The 17,613-nt window shown below is 42.2% G+C and overlaps 1 protein-coding gene across 1 annotated transcript in view; it reads right to left on the bottom strand.

Moving 5' to 3' along the window:
• LOC127440425 (piezo-type mechanosensitive ion channel component 2-like) overlaps nt 1-17,613 on the bottom strand; it is a 144,868-nt gene that overhangs the window by 101,790 nt on the left and 25,465 nt on the right. Inside the window, exons 5-6 of the mRNA XM_051696980.1 lie at nt 11,841-12,003; nt 3,100-3,361 (exon numbers count right to left, since the gene is read on the bottom strand). Coding sequence (XP_051552940.1) covers nt 3,100-3,361; nt 11,841-12,003 — 425 coding nt within the window. The remainder of the gene's footprint in view (nt 1-3,099; nt 3,362-11,840; nt 12,004-17,613) is intronic.

Genomic DNA, 17,613 nt, shown 5'->3' on the forward strand with positions numbered 1-17,613 from the left:
CTCGAGGACGGCCCGAGAGGCCCTCCTCCTCAATCGCCGGCCCGCCTTACGCCAGGCGCGCGGAGCAAGGTAAGTGCTTCGAGGGTCCCTTCAGCGCAGCTGCCTCGGGTCGGAGCACCACTCCCTGACACGGCACTCCTTGCTCCCCCCGCCACAGGGCCCCACCCCCAGGAACGTCGGATGTGATCCTTCTGTTAGTGCCCCTTGCCCGGAGTTTGGACGCGTGGCTATCGCTTTCCAACCCATCACGCTGGCTGGTCATAACCATCCGACTCGCAGCACCGCCATCCTGCGGGCGGAGATCACGGTCCTCCTACAGAAGGGTGTGATAGAGCCTGTTCCCTGATGTTCCCCGTTAAGGGAAATGGGCGTTTGCATACTCAATTACCTCGACGACTGTCTGATTATATCGCACTCTCGAGAGTTACTGTGTGCACACAGGGACCTGGTGCTCACGCACCTCAGCTGTTTAGGGCTTCGGGTCAACTGGGAAAAGAGCAAGCTCTCTCCAGTTCAGAGCATCTCTTTTCTCGGCATGGAGTTAGACTCGGTGTCAATGATAGTGCACCTCACATGCGAGCGCACGCAGTTGGTGCTGAACTGCCTGAACTTATCCAGGTGGGAAATGTCGGTCCCACTGAAGTACTTTCAGAGGCTCCTGGGGCATATGGCACCCTCAGCGGCGGTCACGCCGCTCTGGTTGATGCATATGAGACCGCTACAGCACTGGCTCCAGACCCGAATCCTGAGGTACGCATGGTGCCGTGGCACACATCGCGTGGCTCTCATGTCCGCCTGCCACCGTCTTTTCAGCCCTTGGACAGACCTTGCGTTCCTGCAGGAGTCCCCATACAGCAAGCGTCCAGGCACGTCGTGGCTACAACAGACACCTCCAAGACAGGCTGGGTTGCCGTGTGCAACGGGCACGCAGCCGCTGGCTCCTGGACAGGACCTCGCCTGCGTTGGCACATCAACTGCCTTGAGTTGCTGGCAGTACAGCTCACCCTGCGGAGGCTATTGCCATTGATCCAGGGCAAGCACATGTTGGTCCGGATGGACAACACGACGACTGTGGCTTATATAAACCGCCAAGGCAGTTTACGCTCTCGTCGGATGTCGCAATTCGCCCGTCACCACCTCCTCTGGAGTCAGCGGCGACCCTGGCAACCTCAACGCCACAGCAGATGCTCTGTCACGGTAGGGGATGCTCAGGGGAGAGTGGAGACTCCACCCCCAGGTGCTCCAGCTGATTTGGAGTCGATTTGGCAAGGCACAGGTAGACCTGTTCGCCTCCCAGGAATCCTCCCACTGCCCGCTCTGTTATGCCCTGACAGGAGCTCCCCTCTGTACTGATGCGCTGGCACACAGCTGGCCCGGGGGCTGCACATATACACATTCCCCCCAGTGAGCCTACTTTCACAGGTTCTGTGCAAGGTCAGGGAGGACGAGGAGCAGGTCATTCTCGTGGCTCCGTATTGGCCCACCCAGATCTGGTTCTCGGACCCCACGCCCCTCGCGACAGCACCTACCTGGCAAATTCCCCTGAGGAAGGACCTTCTTTCTCAGGGAAGGTGCACCCTCTGGCACCCACGCCCAGACCTCTGGAATCTCCATGTCTGGTCCCTGGATGGGACACGGAAGACCTAACTGGTCTACCGCCTGCAGTGGTTAACACGATCACTCTTTCTACAAGGCAGCTGTATTCCCTGAAGTGGCGTATCTTCGCTAAGTGGTGTTCTTCCTGTAGCGAAGACCCCTAGAGGTGTGCAGTCAGGTCAGTGCTTTCCTTCCTGCAAGAGAAGTTGGATGGGCGACTGTCCCCCTCCACTCTTAAGGTCTATGTAGCTGCTATAGCAGCACACCACGACACTGTTGAAGGCTCTCGGTAAGCACGACCTGATCATCAGGTTCCTGAGAGGCATCAGGAGGTTGAACCCTCCTAGGTTGTGCCTCTTTCCCTCATGGGACCTCTCTGTGGTCCTTTTAGGACTACAGAGAGCCCCATTCGAGCCCCTAGATTCAGTCGAGTTAAAGGCCGTCTCATTGAAGACTGCCCTCCTGACCGTGCTCAATTCCATCAAGAAGGTCGGGGACCTGCAAATGTTCTCTGTCAGCGAAGAGTGCCTAGAATTCAGTCCGGAAGATTCTCACGTGATCCTGAGACCCTGACCGGGCTATGTGCCCAAGGTTCCCAGGGATCAGGTGGTGAGCCTGCAAGCACTGCCCCCGGAGGAGGCAGACCCAACCTCCGGTGCATGCTTTGTGCATCTACTTGGATCGCATACGGAGCTTTAGACGTTCTGAGCAGCTCTTTGTCTGCTTCGGCGGACAGCGGAAAGGGAACGCTGTCTCCAAACAGAGGCTTGCCCACTGGTTCGTGGATGCCATCGCTTTGGCCTACCAGACCCAGTCCGTGCCCACCCCCTGGTTTGAGCACACTCCACAAGGAGTGTGGCATCCTCGTGGGCACTGGTCAATGGCACCTCTCTAGCAGACATCTGTAGAGCAGCGTACAGGTACGAACAGGTAAGGAAATAACCTTCACACAATAAATATTGAAATGATTTATTTTTATTTGACCCTTTGTTTAGATGATCATAGTTTTAAACATGTAATAATTTGTATTTTTATAATGGATTTTCATCGGTTAATATTGAAAGTCTGGGTCTGAAAAAGACAAACAGTCAAATCAACACATAAAAGATGAAAAGTACCTCAGCTTTTCATTTGAAAAGTACCAAAAATAAATGACAAAGGCCTGGTAAAAAAAGTTTTCAAGTCAATTTTAATGTGCCCTTCATATAACAAAATGTTGAAATCTGTTACTTTTAATAAAAATCAACCCCTGGGACATGAAAGTGGCCAAAGTTGAAGAAACTCCCATTATTGTTATAGCTCTATACTCTTACTGTATGTCAACAATTGTCTCATTTGAGTCTACTTGTAATTTTTACAAGGAATTTTAGGAGAAACATCTAACATAAAGCTGCTACCTTAATGAAACAGAACTGAGATCTTGATTAATCTCCTGAGTAATGAAAGAGCAACCTCTGAGCAATGAAATGTTCCTCTGGAAAGACATGTTTAATGATATCTCACCTGTCAAACCAAGCAGAATGGTGACCACCACCTGTCCAGCGGTTGTGATGAGGTTGCCAATGGTCTCCTTCAGTTTATTTGCCACTCCTGCTACTCTGCGCAGGATCTTCATCTTTGTGCTCTCCTCTGCCTCTTCCTCTTCTTCCTCCAGGCCTTCCTCCTCCCTCTCATCTTCCTCTGCTTCATCTTCTGCATCAAAGTCTTCATCAAAGACCATTTCAACATCATTGTCCTCAATTTCCACCTTCTCGTCACTCTCCTCCTGTGTGTGGACGATATTATCATTTATTCCAATTAGAGGTCGACAGATAGTGTATTTTGCCGTTACTTATAACTAATAACTAATGACCGATTTATCAGCCGATAGTTTTTAAAATTGATTTATAGAATGTTAAATAAATATCTTAGTCTTTGCTTACTATGATGAGCACAGACAAAGAGTCCAAAATTAATAAAATCCCAGAAGTAGTTTATTTTCCAACCCAAAATATAAAAACAAAAACAGAAAAAAAACAAAGATTTCATGCATATTGAAGGACTTTTAATTTCAAATAAGCCAGAAACACACCGGTGACTCTTATTTTGAATTGATGGAGACTTATATCGACTTATCGACTTATATATACTTATATCGACTTATCGACTTTTATTGACTTATATAGAGGCTATATATCGGCACCTATTGGCATAGACTTTTGCAGATAACCGATAGTTCCAAAAAGCAACTATCGGCACGATCGTTGAGTTAAACTGATATATCGTTTACCTCTAATTTCAGTTACATTTTCTACTACTTGTACTAATTTAGTAGTATGCATTATGTGTACTAAGCAAAGCATGCACATTTTCAGTATGCATAAAATTACCTGCTGACCTGATATATTTGCTCAAATGTGCAGTATACAACTAGAACTCAGAACATAAGAACATCCCGTATCTCAACATGCAATGGGCTCAACTTTCCCTTCCGTTTCCAATGTGGACTCACTAGCTGAATGCGGAATGGCACACTGCAATCCTACTCTTATTATTACTAGTAGTGTGCCAGTATGCCACTTCTGAACTGATTTGATCAGACTGCTAATAGCAAAGATGCTTTTACACAAAATTGGATAACAATGCAGCATAACAGTTTTTATTTCCGAGATGACTGGACACATTTTTTAAATTAAACATGCAACATAATGAGGTAATTTTACACAAGTGTAGCATAAGTCTGATTGCTGTGGCATTATACTATTTTACATACTATTAAATAAAAAAAGTAGGCAGTGCACAGAACATACTAAACAGTATACAGTTCACAGTATGCTTTTATTTCATTCCAAGAACATTCTTTGCCTTTGCATGCAGTACCTTCTCTGGATCTGCTGTAGATTAACCCTGATCTCTTAATCTCTCACAAACAGACAATAAACACTACCAGTGTTGAAACTGCACCACATGTGTGACCTACAGCAGTGGTTCTCAACCTTTTTGACTCCAAGGTCCCCCCTTGTCTGAGAAAATATTCGAAGGCCCCCCATGTAGGATATTAGATATAGATATATCTATTATAAGATATTTCCCTAAAACTTGTGATTCCAGAAATGTCTAGAACTGTATATTCTTCATAAAAAGCAAGCTGTTGAAGGGAGTTATTATTAGTATTAAAAACTATTGAAGACTCAATCCCCTACACTAAAACTGATCTTAAACATCTTGAATTCCTAGAAGACCCCATTGAAATGAATGACTAGCAATAGCCCCAAGAATAGCAATATCAAGCAATAAATTATAGTTCACGGTTGTGACAATATAAAAGATAAAGATAATAATCGCTACTTTTGTTATACTTTTATGGTGCCCTTTTTTTCATTTTGGAGTTCCACAACACTGGTCCTCATTCACTTTCATTATATGAAAAATAGATATCATACAGGATATTCTTCAAAGATTCACCTTTTGTGTTCCATGAAAGAAACAAAGTCATACAGGTTTGTAAACTGTTAATTTTGTTTAGAAATAACAACAATGCCCTAATGAAACTGTTTGTAATAGATTTTGTATGCATTAATGGGAAAGTCCATGAAAGAAAACGTCCTGGTTACTTTCATAACCTTAGTGCCCTGATGGAGGGAACGAGATGTTGTGTCGATGTAGTGACACTAGGGGTCACCCTTGGGAGCCCTGAACACCTCTGCTTTTTGAAAAAAGGCCAATGGGAATTGGCGAGTGGAATTTGCATACCACTCCCCCGGACATACGGGTATAAAAGGAGCTGGTATGCCGAGACAAGGTTCCGGCCATTTCAGCAGGTAGTTCAGCGTTGTGGCAAGAGGGACACAACGTCTCCAGGACATTCCCTATCTGTCACTCACTCAACGTTGTGTCGATGTAGTGACACTAGGGGTCCCTATACAAAACACCACAACTAGCTGAATTGTGTTACGTGGACTGGCGGTGCGAGATGGGCAGACTGCTGTGTGCCTCGTAGCCAGCGCACCAGGACATCACGTAACCTCCCCCAACACTCTTATGAGCGTCGAACGGTCCTTCAGGAACAAGTCGACTGCCCAACAAATAGGGACAGACTAGCCCAGCCGTGGCCTCTTTTCTTCTTTTTTCTCCCCAAAAAGAGTGGAATTTGTTAACCGACTGGGGGCCATAAATGTCTACGTCGGGGGGGTGTCACTCCCAAGGGGAAGACACCACAGAGACCACACCCCACCCAGAGAAGGGGGGTATTTCGAGTGGAAATACGTAACATGGTCTTACCGAGTCTTGTCGGAAGTATGTCATGTGGAGAAGTCACATGGTAGGTCCTACCCGAGGGGGGAGGTGTTTCTACATGCATGGAGACCGGGGGCAGAGGGGCCTCTGCCCAAGGAAGACGCAGTTTACCGACAGGGAAATGATTTAGTGGAAGATACATCACATGGCGTCACCTATGGGGAACCAGTGCATGTGGAGCACCTACCCCAGTACAGGGCTTAGTTAGCACATGTACTGGGCCGGCAGTGAGTTTCTCCGCAATCTCGTCTGCCACAGGGCTAAGCAGGAAAGTCATCCAGGGATCACAACTTGTGAACACGACTGGGAGTCAAAGGCGTATGTCTTCACCTCATGGGAGGGGAAAGGCGCTATACGCAAGCGGTACACCCGGCCAGCTGTCCCGGAACTTACCTGTTCGGACCTGACAACACACGGGACGAAACTGGCTCAACCCGGAGATTATAGAACCTTGCAAATGTGTTGGGTGTCGCCCAGCCCGCTGCTCTGCAGATGTCTGCCAAAGAGGCGCCACTGGTCAGGGCTCAGGAGGCCACTACACTCCTAGTAGAGTGGGCTCGTAGTGCCATGGGGGGCGGCACGTCCTGATCGTGATATGCCATCACGATGGCGTCAATGACCCAGTGGGCAATCCTCTGTTTGGAGACAGTGCTTCCTTTCCGCTGTTCACCAAAGCAGACAAAGAGATGCTCGGAGCTTCTAAAGCGCCTTAGTGCCTTAAGCTCAGCTGACTCCAGGGGCTCGAAGGGGACTCCCCGTAGACCCTGAAGGACTACAGAGAGGTCCCATGAGGGGATGAGATGCGGTCTGGAGGGATTCAATCTCCTAGTGCCTCTCAGGAACCTGATGATCAGGTCATGCTTCCCTAAGGACTTACCGTCTACTGTGTCGTGGTGTGCCGCTATAGCGGCTACATACACCTTCAAGGTGGAGGGGGACAGCTGCCCTTCCAGCCTCTCCTGCAGGAAGGAAAGGACCGATCCGACTGCGCATCCCTGGGGGTCTTCGTGTCGGGAAGAACACCACTTAGCGAACAGACGCCACTTCAAGGCATACAGATGCCTCGTAGAGGGAGCCCTAGCCTGAGTGATCGTGTCTACCACTGCGGGTGGTAGGCCACTTAGGTCTTCCAAATCCCATCCAAGGGCCAGACGTGGAGATTCCAGAGGTCTGGTCATGGGTGCCAGATGGTGCCCCGTCCCTGAGAAAGAAGGTCCTTTCTCAGGTGAATTTGCCGGTGGGGGGGGGGGGGGGCTGTCGCAAGGAGCATGAGGTCCGAGAACCACATCTGGGTGGGCCGGGGCGGGGGGTCCGCCGCTGAAGTGCCAAACCTGTCAAAGTGGGACGGTGGACGGCGGTCGTGACAACGGCCGTATGCACCTGACATGTGACCCAGAGAACAAGGAAACCACTCTTTTGTCAAAGTTTTGGGTACCGCAGCCTCTTGGGCATGCGGCGAAAAACGAAACAAAAGATTCTCCTCCCGGCTCTCTACTGGGGGATGGAGTGGTCTGTGTTCCAGCTCCGTAGAAGCGGATCTCCTCGTCCCTGGGTCGCCCATCTCAGGGGTGCTTCGAAGCCTTCCTGGGGTTCTTGGTGGCCGGCCGTGAGACGGGTGGCGTCTGCTTCCTGCAGTGGCCTCCACGCCGGTGCCGGGCCCTAGCCAATCTAGCCAATCATTCGAAGAGGGGAGGTGACGTCACTCCAATACGACTCCGACGTATGCATACAAAAAATGAAAATATGAGCAAAATTGTCAGAGAGCACAAAAAACAGTAATATAACCAAGGAAAACATGATTTTGTTTGCAATTCTGATGACTTTGCTTTCATTTTTCATTTTTTTTTTTTTTTTTTGGCAGCATATTTTAAATGTGTTTATATATTTTTGATTCATGCAGGGGGATTTATCTTGAAGTCCACTATCATCTCCACTGTTTTGAGTGTGTTCAGCTCAAGGTTGTTGTGACCGCACCAGACAGCCAGCTGTTTGACCTCCTGTCTGTATGCAGACTCGTTACCGTCGCGGATTAGGACAATGACTGTGGTGCCATCTGCAAACTTCAGGAGCTTGACAGAGGGGTTCTTTGCAGTGCAGTCATTAATGTACAGGGAGAAGAGCAGTGGAGAGAGAACGCATCCCTGAGGAGCACCAGTGCTAACAGTGAGGCTCCCGGATGTGATTTTTTCCAGTGTCACTAGCTATTGTCAATCTGTCAGAAAGCTATTGATCCACCAACAGATTGTGGTTGGCATGGAGAGCTGGGTCAGTTTGGTTGAGGGAAGATCAGGCATGATGGTATTGAAGGCTGAACTGAAGTCCACAAATAGGATCCTTGCATAAGTCAGAGGTCTGTCGAGGTGTTGCACAATATAATGCAGTCCCATGTTGACAGCATCATCCACAGACCTGTTTTCTCTGTAAGCAAACTGAAGGGTGTCTAGCAGGGGTCCAGTGATGTCCTTCAGGTAGGCCAAAACCAGTCTCCAAAATGACTTCATGACCACAGATGTGAGAGTGACAGGTCTGTAGACATTAAGTCCTGTAATTTTTATTTTTTTTTTGGGGGGGGACCGGAATGATGGTGGAGCATTTGAAGCATCAAGGAAATTCACACTGCTCCAGTGATCTATTTTTTTATTTATTTTTTTTTTGTTGTTGGATTTTTCCCCTTTTTCTCCCAATTTGGAATGCCCAATTCCCAATGTGCTTTTAAGTCCTTGTGGTCGCTTAGTGATTCGCCTCAGTCCGGGTGGCGGAGGACGAATCCCAGTTGCCTCCGTGTCTGAGATCGTCAACCCGCGCATCTTATCACGTGGCTTGTTGAGCGCGTTACCACGGAGACATAGCGCATGTGGAGGCTTCATGCCATCCACCGCGGCAACCACGCTCAGCAAAATGTGAAATGTTAAACACACATTCAAACTTTAAAAGAAATGAAAATAAAATCAATATAGCCTACAAACAGGTGAAAGTCCCATAAATCTATCAGGAATTGTTATGATAAAACACCATTATTTAGTTAAGTAATAATAAAAATAATAATAATAATAATAATAGTGTTACATATATATAGCGCCTTACCAGAGGTAGCACAGTATAAAGAAAAAAAAAAGAAAAAGATGGAGCATGTTTCAGATTCTTCATTTTACATAAGGAGGAATATTCCTAATAGATGACAATTCTATGGAGCATCTAAACCTTTACAGAGCATTTTAACTTTTTTTCAGAATAAAGTCTTAACCAGATAATTTCCTTAATCGCTGATGTGGACATAAATGTGGTCAACTTTAAAAGACATATAGATGAGCTCCGACGTGAAATCATCACTTCAGGTCAGGAATTTAACATCGCGCTCAGGTTTAGGCTATAATGAATACATGGGAATCATGTGTGACTTGTGTGATACATTAACAGACATTTCAAGAAGTGGAAAGTGTATAGTATATGATGTCGTATCTTAATGTTATACTTGTCAAGCTCCAGGCACGAGCAGTTAACAGAAACCACAAACAGAGTCGACCGCGCCCATCTGATTTGAAATTACACCGTGCACATTTTCCTTCATAAGGTTTACACTTTAGAAATACTGGCTGCACAGATTCATAAATTATTTGTCATTTTGTATATGTTTAATTAAAATGTTTCTAGCCCTTAAGGTACAAGAGTTATGGCCCAAAATGTTTCATTTTGTTGTTTTATTCGCTATAGCACCCCCCCTTTGGCTGATCGGGGCGACTCCATGCGCCTGAGTAGTGAACTACGATCGCCCAAAGTATCAAGTCTCTAGGCCTTACAGTTTGGTTTCAATGATCTGTTTAAGCGGGGAATAATAATAATAAAAGTGAAACCCTACACTTTGTGCAAGAATAAATACTTGTAAGCAGGGTTGGGAAGTAACGGAATACATGTAACGGGATTACGTATTTAAAATACAAAATATAAGTAACTGTATTCCACTAGAGTTACAATTTAAATCATTGATATTGAGAATACAGTTACATTAAAAAAGTATTTTGATTACTGAAGCGATTACTTTGCATTTTATTTTCATTTGTTTCATTTAATATTTAGTCCTTTCAGATGGAAAACATTTATACATATAAATGATGCAATCCAAAGTGCATTTGAACAGAGGAGAAACACTTTCTTATGATGTGTTACATTCATACGAGCAGACAGAGAAGTAAGTTTGAAGTAAGTTTGGAGCAGAAGAAATAGAAATAAACCTTGTGTAAATTGTCAGCTTTACGATAAGCTAAAATGCTATTTCTAGACATTTTCTAGGCACGATCATATTTTTTTATCAAGAAAATTCACATTGGATCATTATTTCTTTTTTTCTAGTAAGACCTTTGATATTTGGGCAAAAATCTTATTCTTGATAATAATTTTTGTATTGTTTTCCTGTAAAAATATTTTTAAAAATCCTTTAAACACGATCAGTTTGATTTCTCTTGTTTTAGAAACAACACTGCATAAGATATTTAGGTTTTTCAGAGAATGTATTTTTAACATGTGTATTTTGTCTTACTGTACTGGCAGAGTTTTTATAGTCAAAACAAGTGAAAAAGTGCTGAAGAAGTAATCCAAAGTATTTAGAATACATTACTGACCTTGAGTAATCTAACAAATGACATTTTACAGTATGTATTCTGTAATCTGTATTGGAATACATTTCAAAAGTAACCCTCCCAACCCTGCTTGTAGGACAAGCAATATAACTGAGCAGAGCATGTCCTGAAAAACTTGCCGGGCTGCAATCAAAACTCCTCTGTGACATACAAGGGACAGCTGTACTTGTTTCTATCCCTATAATCTGTTTGTCATCATTATTATGATCCCATTTTAGCTTTTTAAAAAGTAAAAATTCTTCATTCTATCAGTTAATATAATGTCAAGATATTGCGTAATAGTGACATGAGCTGTTACTGTTTGAAATAATGTGTACAATTTACAAATATTTACACTCATTTACAATGAGTTTACATTCATTGGTATATAACAAGTGCTAAAATGGTACTGTCTCTTTAACAACAGTGGCAGTTCAATGTCTCGCCGAAAAGACGAGAGAGAAGTGTTCCGGTTCTAAAAGCTACATTCAAACACTTTAAGCACTTCAAGGACTTTATGTGAACCCTGTAAATAGTGTAGAAAAAGCAAAATCATGTTCACTTTAGGAAATTCCATGACTTTTAAAGTTTTTATTAATTTTTATGACTTTCCCAGGTGTGGACATCACACTTTTAAAATTCCCTGATATTTCCAGGTTTTCCATGACAGTGGGAACCTTGAATGTAAAAATGATTCTGAATTATTATTATTTGTATTTTTAATTCTGCTTTCCATGAAAATTCACTTCAGGGCATAACAAGGAATTTATCTACTGGCCCATTCACATTTGAACTTACCTTGCCAACATTTTCACTGGTCCCACCACAATAAAACACAATAAATACATACATTTAATTTGCATTAACAGCTGGCAATTACACAGCAAAGGCATAACATCATGACAGCAAGAACAGTTTTGTTGGAAAATTCCTCTATAAAACATTATGATTGGTTTATAATTTCAACACATTCTTACAGATGCTTCCAAGACTAGTCATTCTCCAAATTTTGACAAATCTTCATCTGTGTTATCCAGCTAAATAACGTTACATTGGTGACAATTTTAAATCAGCAGGATTCGAAATAACAATGTTCATTACATCACAGAGAGCCAAATGTGTAAGATTGCAAGTCATAAAAACACAAGTACAACAAATGTAAGATTGCACTGTCCCAACATTTAAAGTGACAGTCAACTGGCCAGGCAATCCATTTTGTTGAACCCTGCACTACGAATATCAGGGATGTCCGCACATGTTCTCTGTGTTGTCATGTGGGTTTGTATAAACTGAGCCGCAGGTGTTTGTATATGTGTGTTTGAGTAATATATAAGGTATGCAGTAACTCTGACCCACCTGTTCCTCTGGCTCAAACTCGTGGTTGTCCTGTGCCATCTCCTCGGTCGGCCGTTTTTGCACCAGACTTCTGCACAGCAGCCACACCGACAGACTCACCATGAACATGCCGATATCCGGGAAGAAAACACGGATACCATTTCCAGCATCTGCACCAATAACACTACACAAACACACACACAAAATCATACACCAATCAGCCACAACATTAAAACCACCTGCCTAATATTGTGTAGGTCAACATTGCATCGCCAAAACAGCAACAACCCGCATATCAAAACAGCATTCTGAGATGATATTCTTCTCATCACAATTGTACAGAGTGGTTATCTGAGTTACCGTAGACTTTGTCAGTTCGAGTCTGGCCATTCTCTGTTGACCTCTCTCATCAACAAGGCATTTCTGTCCGCAGAACTGACGCTCACTGGATGTTTTTTGTTTTTGGCACATTCTGAGTAAATTCTAGAGACTGTTGTGTGTGAAAATCCCAGGAGATCAGCAGTTACAGAAATACTCAAACCAGCCCATCTGGCACCAACAATCATGCCATGGTCCAAATCACTGAGATCACATTTTTTCCCCATTCTGATGGTTGATGTGAACATTAACTGAAGCTCCTGACCCGTATCTGCATGATTTTATGTACTGCACATCTGCCACATGATTGGCTGATTAGATAATCGCATGTATGATTGTTGGTGCCAGATGGGCTGGTTTGATTATTTCATTTATGCATATACACATAATTGAAGAGTGGGCATTTTTGTTTATTTGTATGATAAACAATTCTGGTACAGTGGTGGGTCGTCAAAACAACTAGTTAAGAACAGCTAGTGTGTCTTGTTCTGTATTATTTGCACATGTCATCTTGCTTTCTTGAAAATGTATGTAAGCCTATTTGACAAAGAAATGTTTGTCTTAATGAGACTCCCAGCATTCACTGTAATGCACTGTTCCAGGTGATTGTGTCTATAACAAACAACTGACCGCAGGCATCGCCAGAGTCCCTGTTAAACCGCATGCCATCTGTGAGACTGGAGAGCAGCTGAGAAAATGCAGATTCTTCCAGTTTGAACATCTTGCACATCTGTTGTGCGCCAGTTTTATATGCTTCTCCACCCACTTCAATAAAATCAAGCTTGCACCATATTAAAGGAGTATAAATATTTCTCATTAAACACATACTGGGTTCTTCTAAAACTTCCACAACAGTTTTTCCCAAGCTGGTGAAGGGTTGATTCACTTAAAATAAGTTGAAAATGTTTCATGTTTGAATTGTCTGGGTGATCAGACATACATTTCACACCAGGCAGACAATAAAATGGGTAAAAAAATCTCATAGGCTTCCACTGAAGGAGGCAGCATATCTAGAGACCAGATTATCACAAAGACTCAGGGTGGGACAGTAATCAACCACCTGGAAACCACACAGAACTTTTTTACAGGCAAGTAGCATTTACATTTCCTTCTAATAATGCAAAGATCTAGTTGAATACTTATTAACATAAGGGCCGTTTAAAGGTAAACATATGGTGAATGCAATAATCTCAAATGTATGGAATTATTAATGTGCTTAGACAATATATCATAACATGACCTCCAGCTAGGAATTACATTCAAGTTTGATCTTGGTGAGCTAAACCATAAACTTATCCATGAATGGACTTTTAAATACATTTTCCATACATATATCTAGAAATATGACAAAGAAATTTCACCCTCAAATAGTACTCGAATAGTGGTGCCCAAACCACTGCACACCAAGATGTGTTTGTTAAAGTCATGTACAATAAGATGTAGAACGATATAATGGTTTTACCGATTAATCGGTGCTGATAGTTGCTTTTTGAAAATATTGGTTATTGGCAAAAATGTATGCCAATATACTGTATATATGATATATATGTATATGATATATATATACTGCATACACACACACACAAACATACAAAAATGATTGGCCGATTAATCGATTATTGGCCTTTTCCTCCATCTTAGTTATCAATATCTGCAAAATCTACTATCGGTCGACCTCTAGACCAAACCTTCACAGTATTAGAAAAAAAGAAATGGCAAAACTATAGGTTTTAAACATTCGGTTTACAAAACAAACAAAAAAAAAAAAAAAAAAAAAACCGAAAGGGGACTGTTTGTTTTAGCATTACATAACACACCTGTTTCTCTACCCAAAGTCATTTTTACTTTTATGCCAAAGTCTGACTCAAATTAAACCATTTTTCCACCCACAAAACAGACATTTGTCAACTGATTGGCTGGTTCCTGGTAGCTAAGGGAATTGATTCACCTTATTTTTTCAGATTCAAACCCATATCACCTGTGTAAGCACTAAGGCTTAATGTGTTGAAGCCAACAGTATGTGCTAACTGCAAGGTCACAGCTCGGCCTCCATTGTTGTACGTACTGCAGCAGTTTTCTGGTGAAATAAACTCTAAAGCAACAATGACTTTTAATTACTACAAGTAAAACGGCAGATTATTAATTCATAAAGAGTTAATTTTGCCCTGATCTTTACATAATGCTGTCAAGTGCATGACTCGTAAGGCTGATTTTGAGGCGGGTTCCAATTCGGCTTTTCCCAAACCACTTTTCTTCCCATGTCATGTCAGCAGAGACGACAGACTCTTTCTTTGATAAACATTAACATAAAATATGGCTTAACATTTTTTATAAAAACCTTTAAATACTGAAAATATGTCTTAGCATTTGATTTGAATGTTTTAATTGACTTTTAAGACATCTATATCAAATATTAATATTTATGTGAATAAATGCATATATATTGTTTGCAATAACGACATGTCACATGCAGTGGCGGAGCCAGGATTTTTTTACAGGGGTGACCGGGCAAGGGACAGCGATCAGTTTGTGGTGGCCAACATATTTTGTCCAACGGGGGTGGTGGGGGGGGGGGGGGGGGGGGTTGGTCGTCATTGTCATAACTTCTGATGATGGGGTGGGGGCTGCGGACATCATTGTCAGATGCGCGTGGAAACAAAAACGGATAGGAGTGGATACAGGATGCCTGGGATGGAGGGGTGCGGCTAGGGTTGCAAAATTCCGGGAATTTTCAAAGTTGGAAACTTTCCATGGGAATTAACGGGAATATATGGGAATTAACGGGAATTAATGGGAATAAACTGGAAATTTGCTAAATTGCAAGTTAGCCTATAACACGGAACTTAAATGTAGTTGAAAAAAAAAAAACATCTTGCAGCATAATCTTGGTTAAAACAACTAGAGTTAATGCAAATTCAGTTGAATTTCTACCCTGCGCATTCCTCAGTCACATGCAAACAGCACACTACTTACAGCAGCAGGACTATTGAAGCCACACTACTGCATTGAGCCCAAGGACTACATCCAGTCAAGTAAGTTTTGATGATATTACTAGGGTAAATATATTTGATCTATGGTTTAACTAGCAATCAAAATGTGTTTATACAGTAGCTAGCTAGCCAGTAAATCAGATATGCTAAATGTAAGCTAGCTAACATCATTTCATTGACAATTTAAGAGGCTAGCTATCATGGTGCTAGCTAGCTCAACTGTGATTTTACTTCAAGTTAAGTTAAGTTGAGGTAACAGTTCTCTGATGATGACATAATCAAAGGCTCGAGGTGGGTGTTAAAGGTGGGCTATTATCTACTTTTGGTGTTTCCCATCCCCCATTAGAACACAGACTAAGGTGAGCTGTTCAAAAGGTCAAAGGAGATTTTTAGATTTTCACCCAGGTCTTTGGGAAAAATAAAAATGAACCACCCTCACGCTATTGTTAATGCAATTAAGTTGAATCATAATCTTTATCATGTAACCATGAACACTGCCGCCCTATGCTACCTACTGGCTATGGTTTTACCTTTTAAAACACAATCGTGGCAACAAATATAAGATTAAATGTATAAATAATATGCAGTATAAAACCAAATGACCAACAATATTCTTACAGGACACAGAGTCAGTACCAGCCACAGTGCAAAATGGAATGAAATGCAAACAAAAACCATGCAATGCTAAAATAATAATGTCTGCATTTGTTTTGAATGTTGAAATGAACTTCAGCAATATCAAATGTTACTATTTATATGTGGTCAAATGTGTATTTATGCAATAAAGGCATATCGTTTGTCTGCTGATTGCATCTGACTTTTTCACATGTACAAACAAGATAAAGAAGCGGGTTTCAATCCTGCAACCTCTGGCTTAAAAGCCAAAAACACTTCCACTGAGCTATCAGTTCACATGAACATAAATGTTTTCTGTACTCCATACCATCCTCTGTACCTTTAGAATTAAAAACTAGAAAGGACTTTAAATAAGCACATATACAGTATACAGCATTTCATTACGCTTAAATAAAATCATGAATGTTCACAGTGTATTTTCATAATAATTATATATATGCGCCACAGAACAATTTCATATAATGTGTGCTGAAATGCCTTCATGCATGGGACTTGGGAGCGCCCATGCTTAACACTGTTCTGGAGGATTGTGAGGACCCACTTTGAAGACCAGCTGTGGGTTAACCACTTCCGAATGTCAAGAGCTATGTTCAAAGAATTGTGTGCCAAGGTCTGTCATTTTGTTGGGCCAATCACACCAAGCCATCCCACACTCATAACATGTCATCGTTTTGCGTTTCCATCACCTTAATGCGCATTTTAACTAATACAAAACTCTACAAAATCCACCTCCTCCAAGCGCGTTAAATTGTAAGCGAATTTTGAGAATTTTTTCGCATATCAACCGTTTCCATTCAGGATTTCTTATGCGCATAAAAATAGTTAGATATTTTACTTACCACGTGTATCCAAACAAATAAACAATAAAATAAAAAGAGCAGGTCTCGATCCTGCAGTTTGTTGTATATGTCATTCTGAACACATTACCACTAGTATATCAGTTCAGAGGAGTTCTTGATGCTTTCAAGAACTTGAGGTTTTCTCTACTCCACACCATCCTCAGTAACTTTAAATCATATCATATCAAATCGTATAATATTTAATATCAAAATAATGAGCACATACACTGGCGGCCAAAACTTTGGAATAATGTGCAGATTTTGCTGTTTCGAAAGGAAATTGGTACTTTAATTCCCCAAAGTGGCATTCAACTGATCACAAAGTATAGTCAGGACATTATTGATGTAAAAAACAGCACCATCACTATTTGAAAAAAGTCATTTTTGATCAAATCTAGACAGCAGCCATCACTCCAACACCTTATCCTTGAGTAATCATGCTAAATTGCTAATTTGGTTCTAGAAAACCACTTGCCATTATATCAAACACAGTTGAAAGCTATTTGGATCATTAAATGAAGCTTAACATTGTCTTTGTGTTTGTTTTTGAGTTGCCACATTATGCAATAGACTGGCATGTCTTAAGGTCAATATTAGGTCAAAAATGGCAAAAAAGAAACAGCTTTCTCTAGAAACTCATCAGTCAATCATTGTTTTGAGGGATGAAGGCTATACAATGCTTGAAACTGCCAAAAAACTGAAGATTTCATACAAAGGTGTACACTACAGTCTTCAAAGACAAAGGACAACTGGCACTAACAAGGACAGAAAGAGATGTGGAAGACCAGATGTACAACTAAACAAGAGGATAAGTACATCAGAGTCTCTAGTTTGAGAAATAGACGCCTCACATGTCCTCAGCTGACAGCTTCATTGAATTCTACCCGCTCAACACCAGTTTCATGTACAACAGTAAAGAGAAGACTCAGGGGTGCAGGCCTTATGGGAAGA

Source organism: Myxocyprinus asiaticus, chromosome 5 (genome assembly GCF_019703515.2).
Source record: "Myxocyprinus asiaticus isolate MX2 ecotype Aquarium Trade chromosome 5, UBuf_Myxa_2, whole genome shotgun sequence".
Lineage (NCBI taxonomy): Eukaryota > Metazoa > Chordata > Actinopteri > Cypriniformes > Catostomidae > Myxocyprinus > Myxocyprinus asiaticus.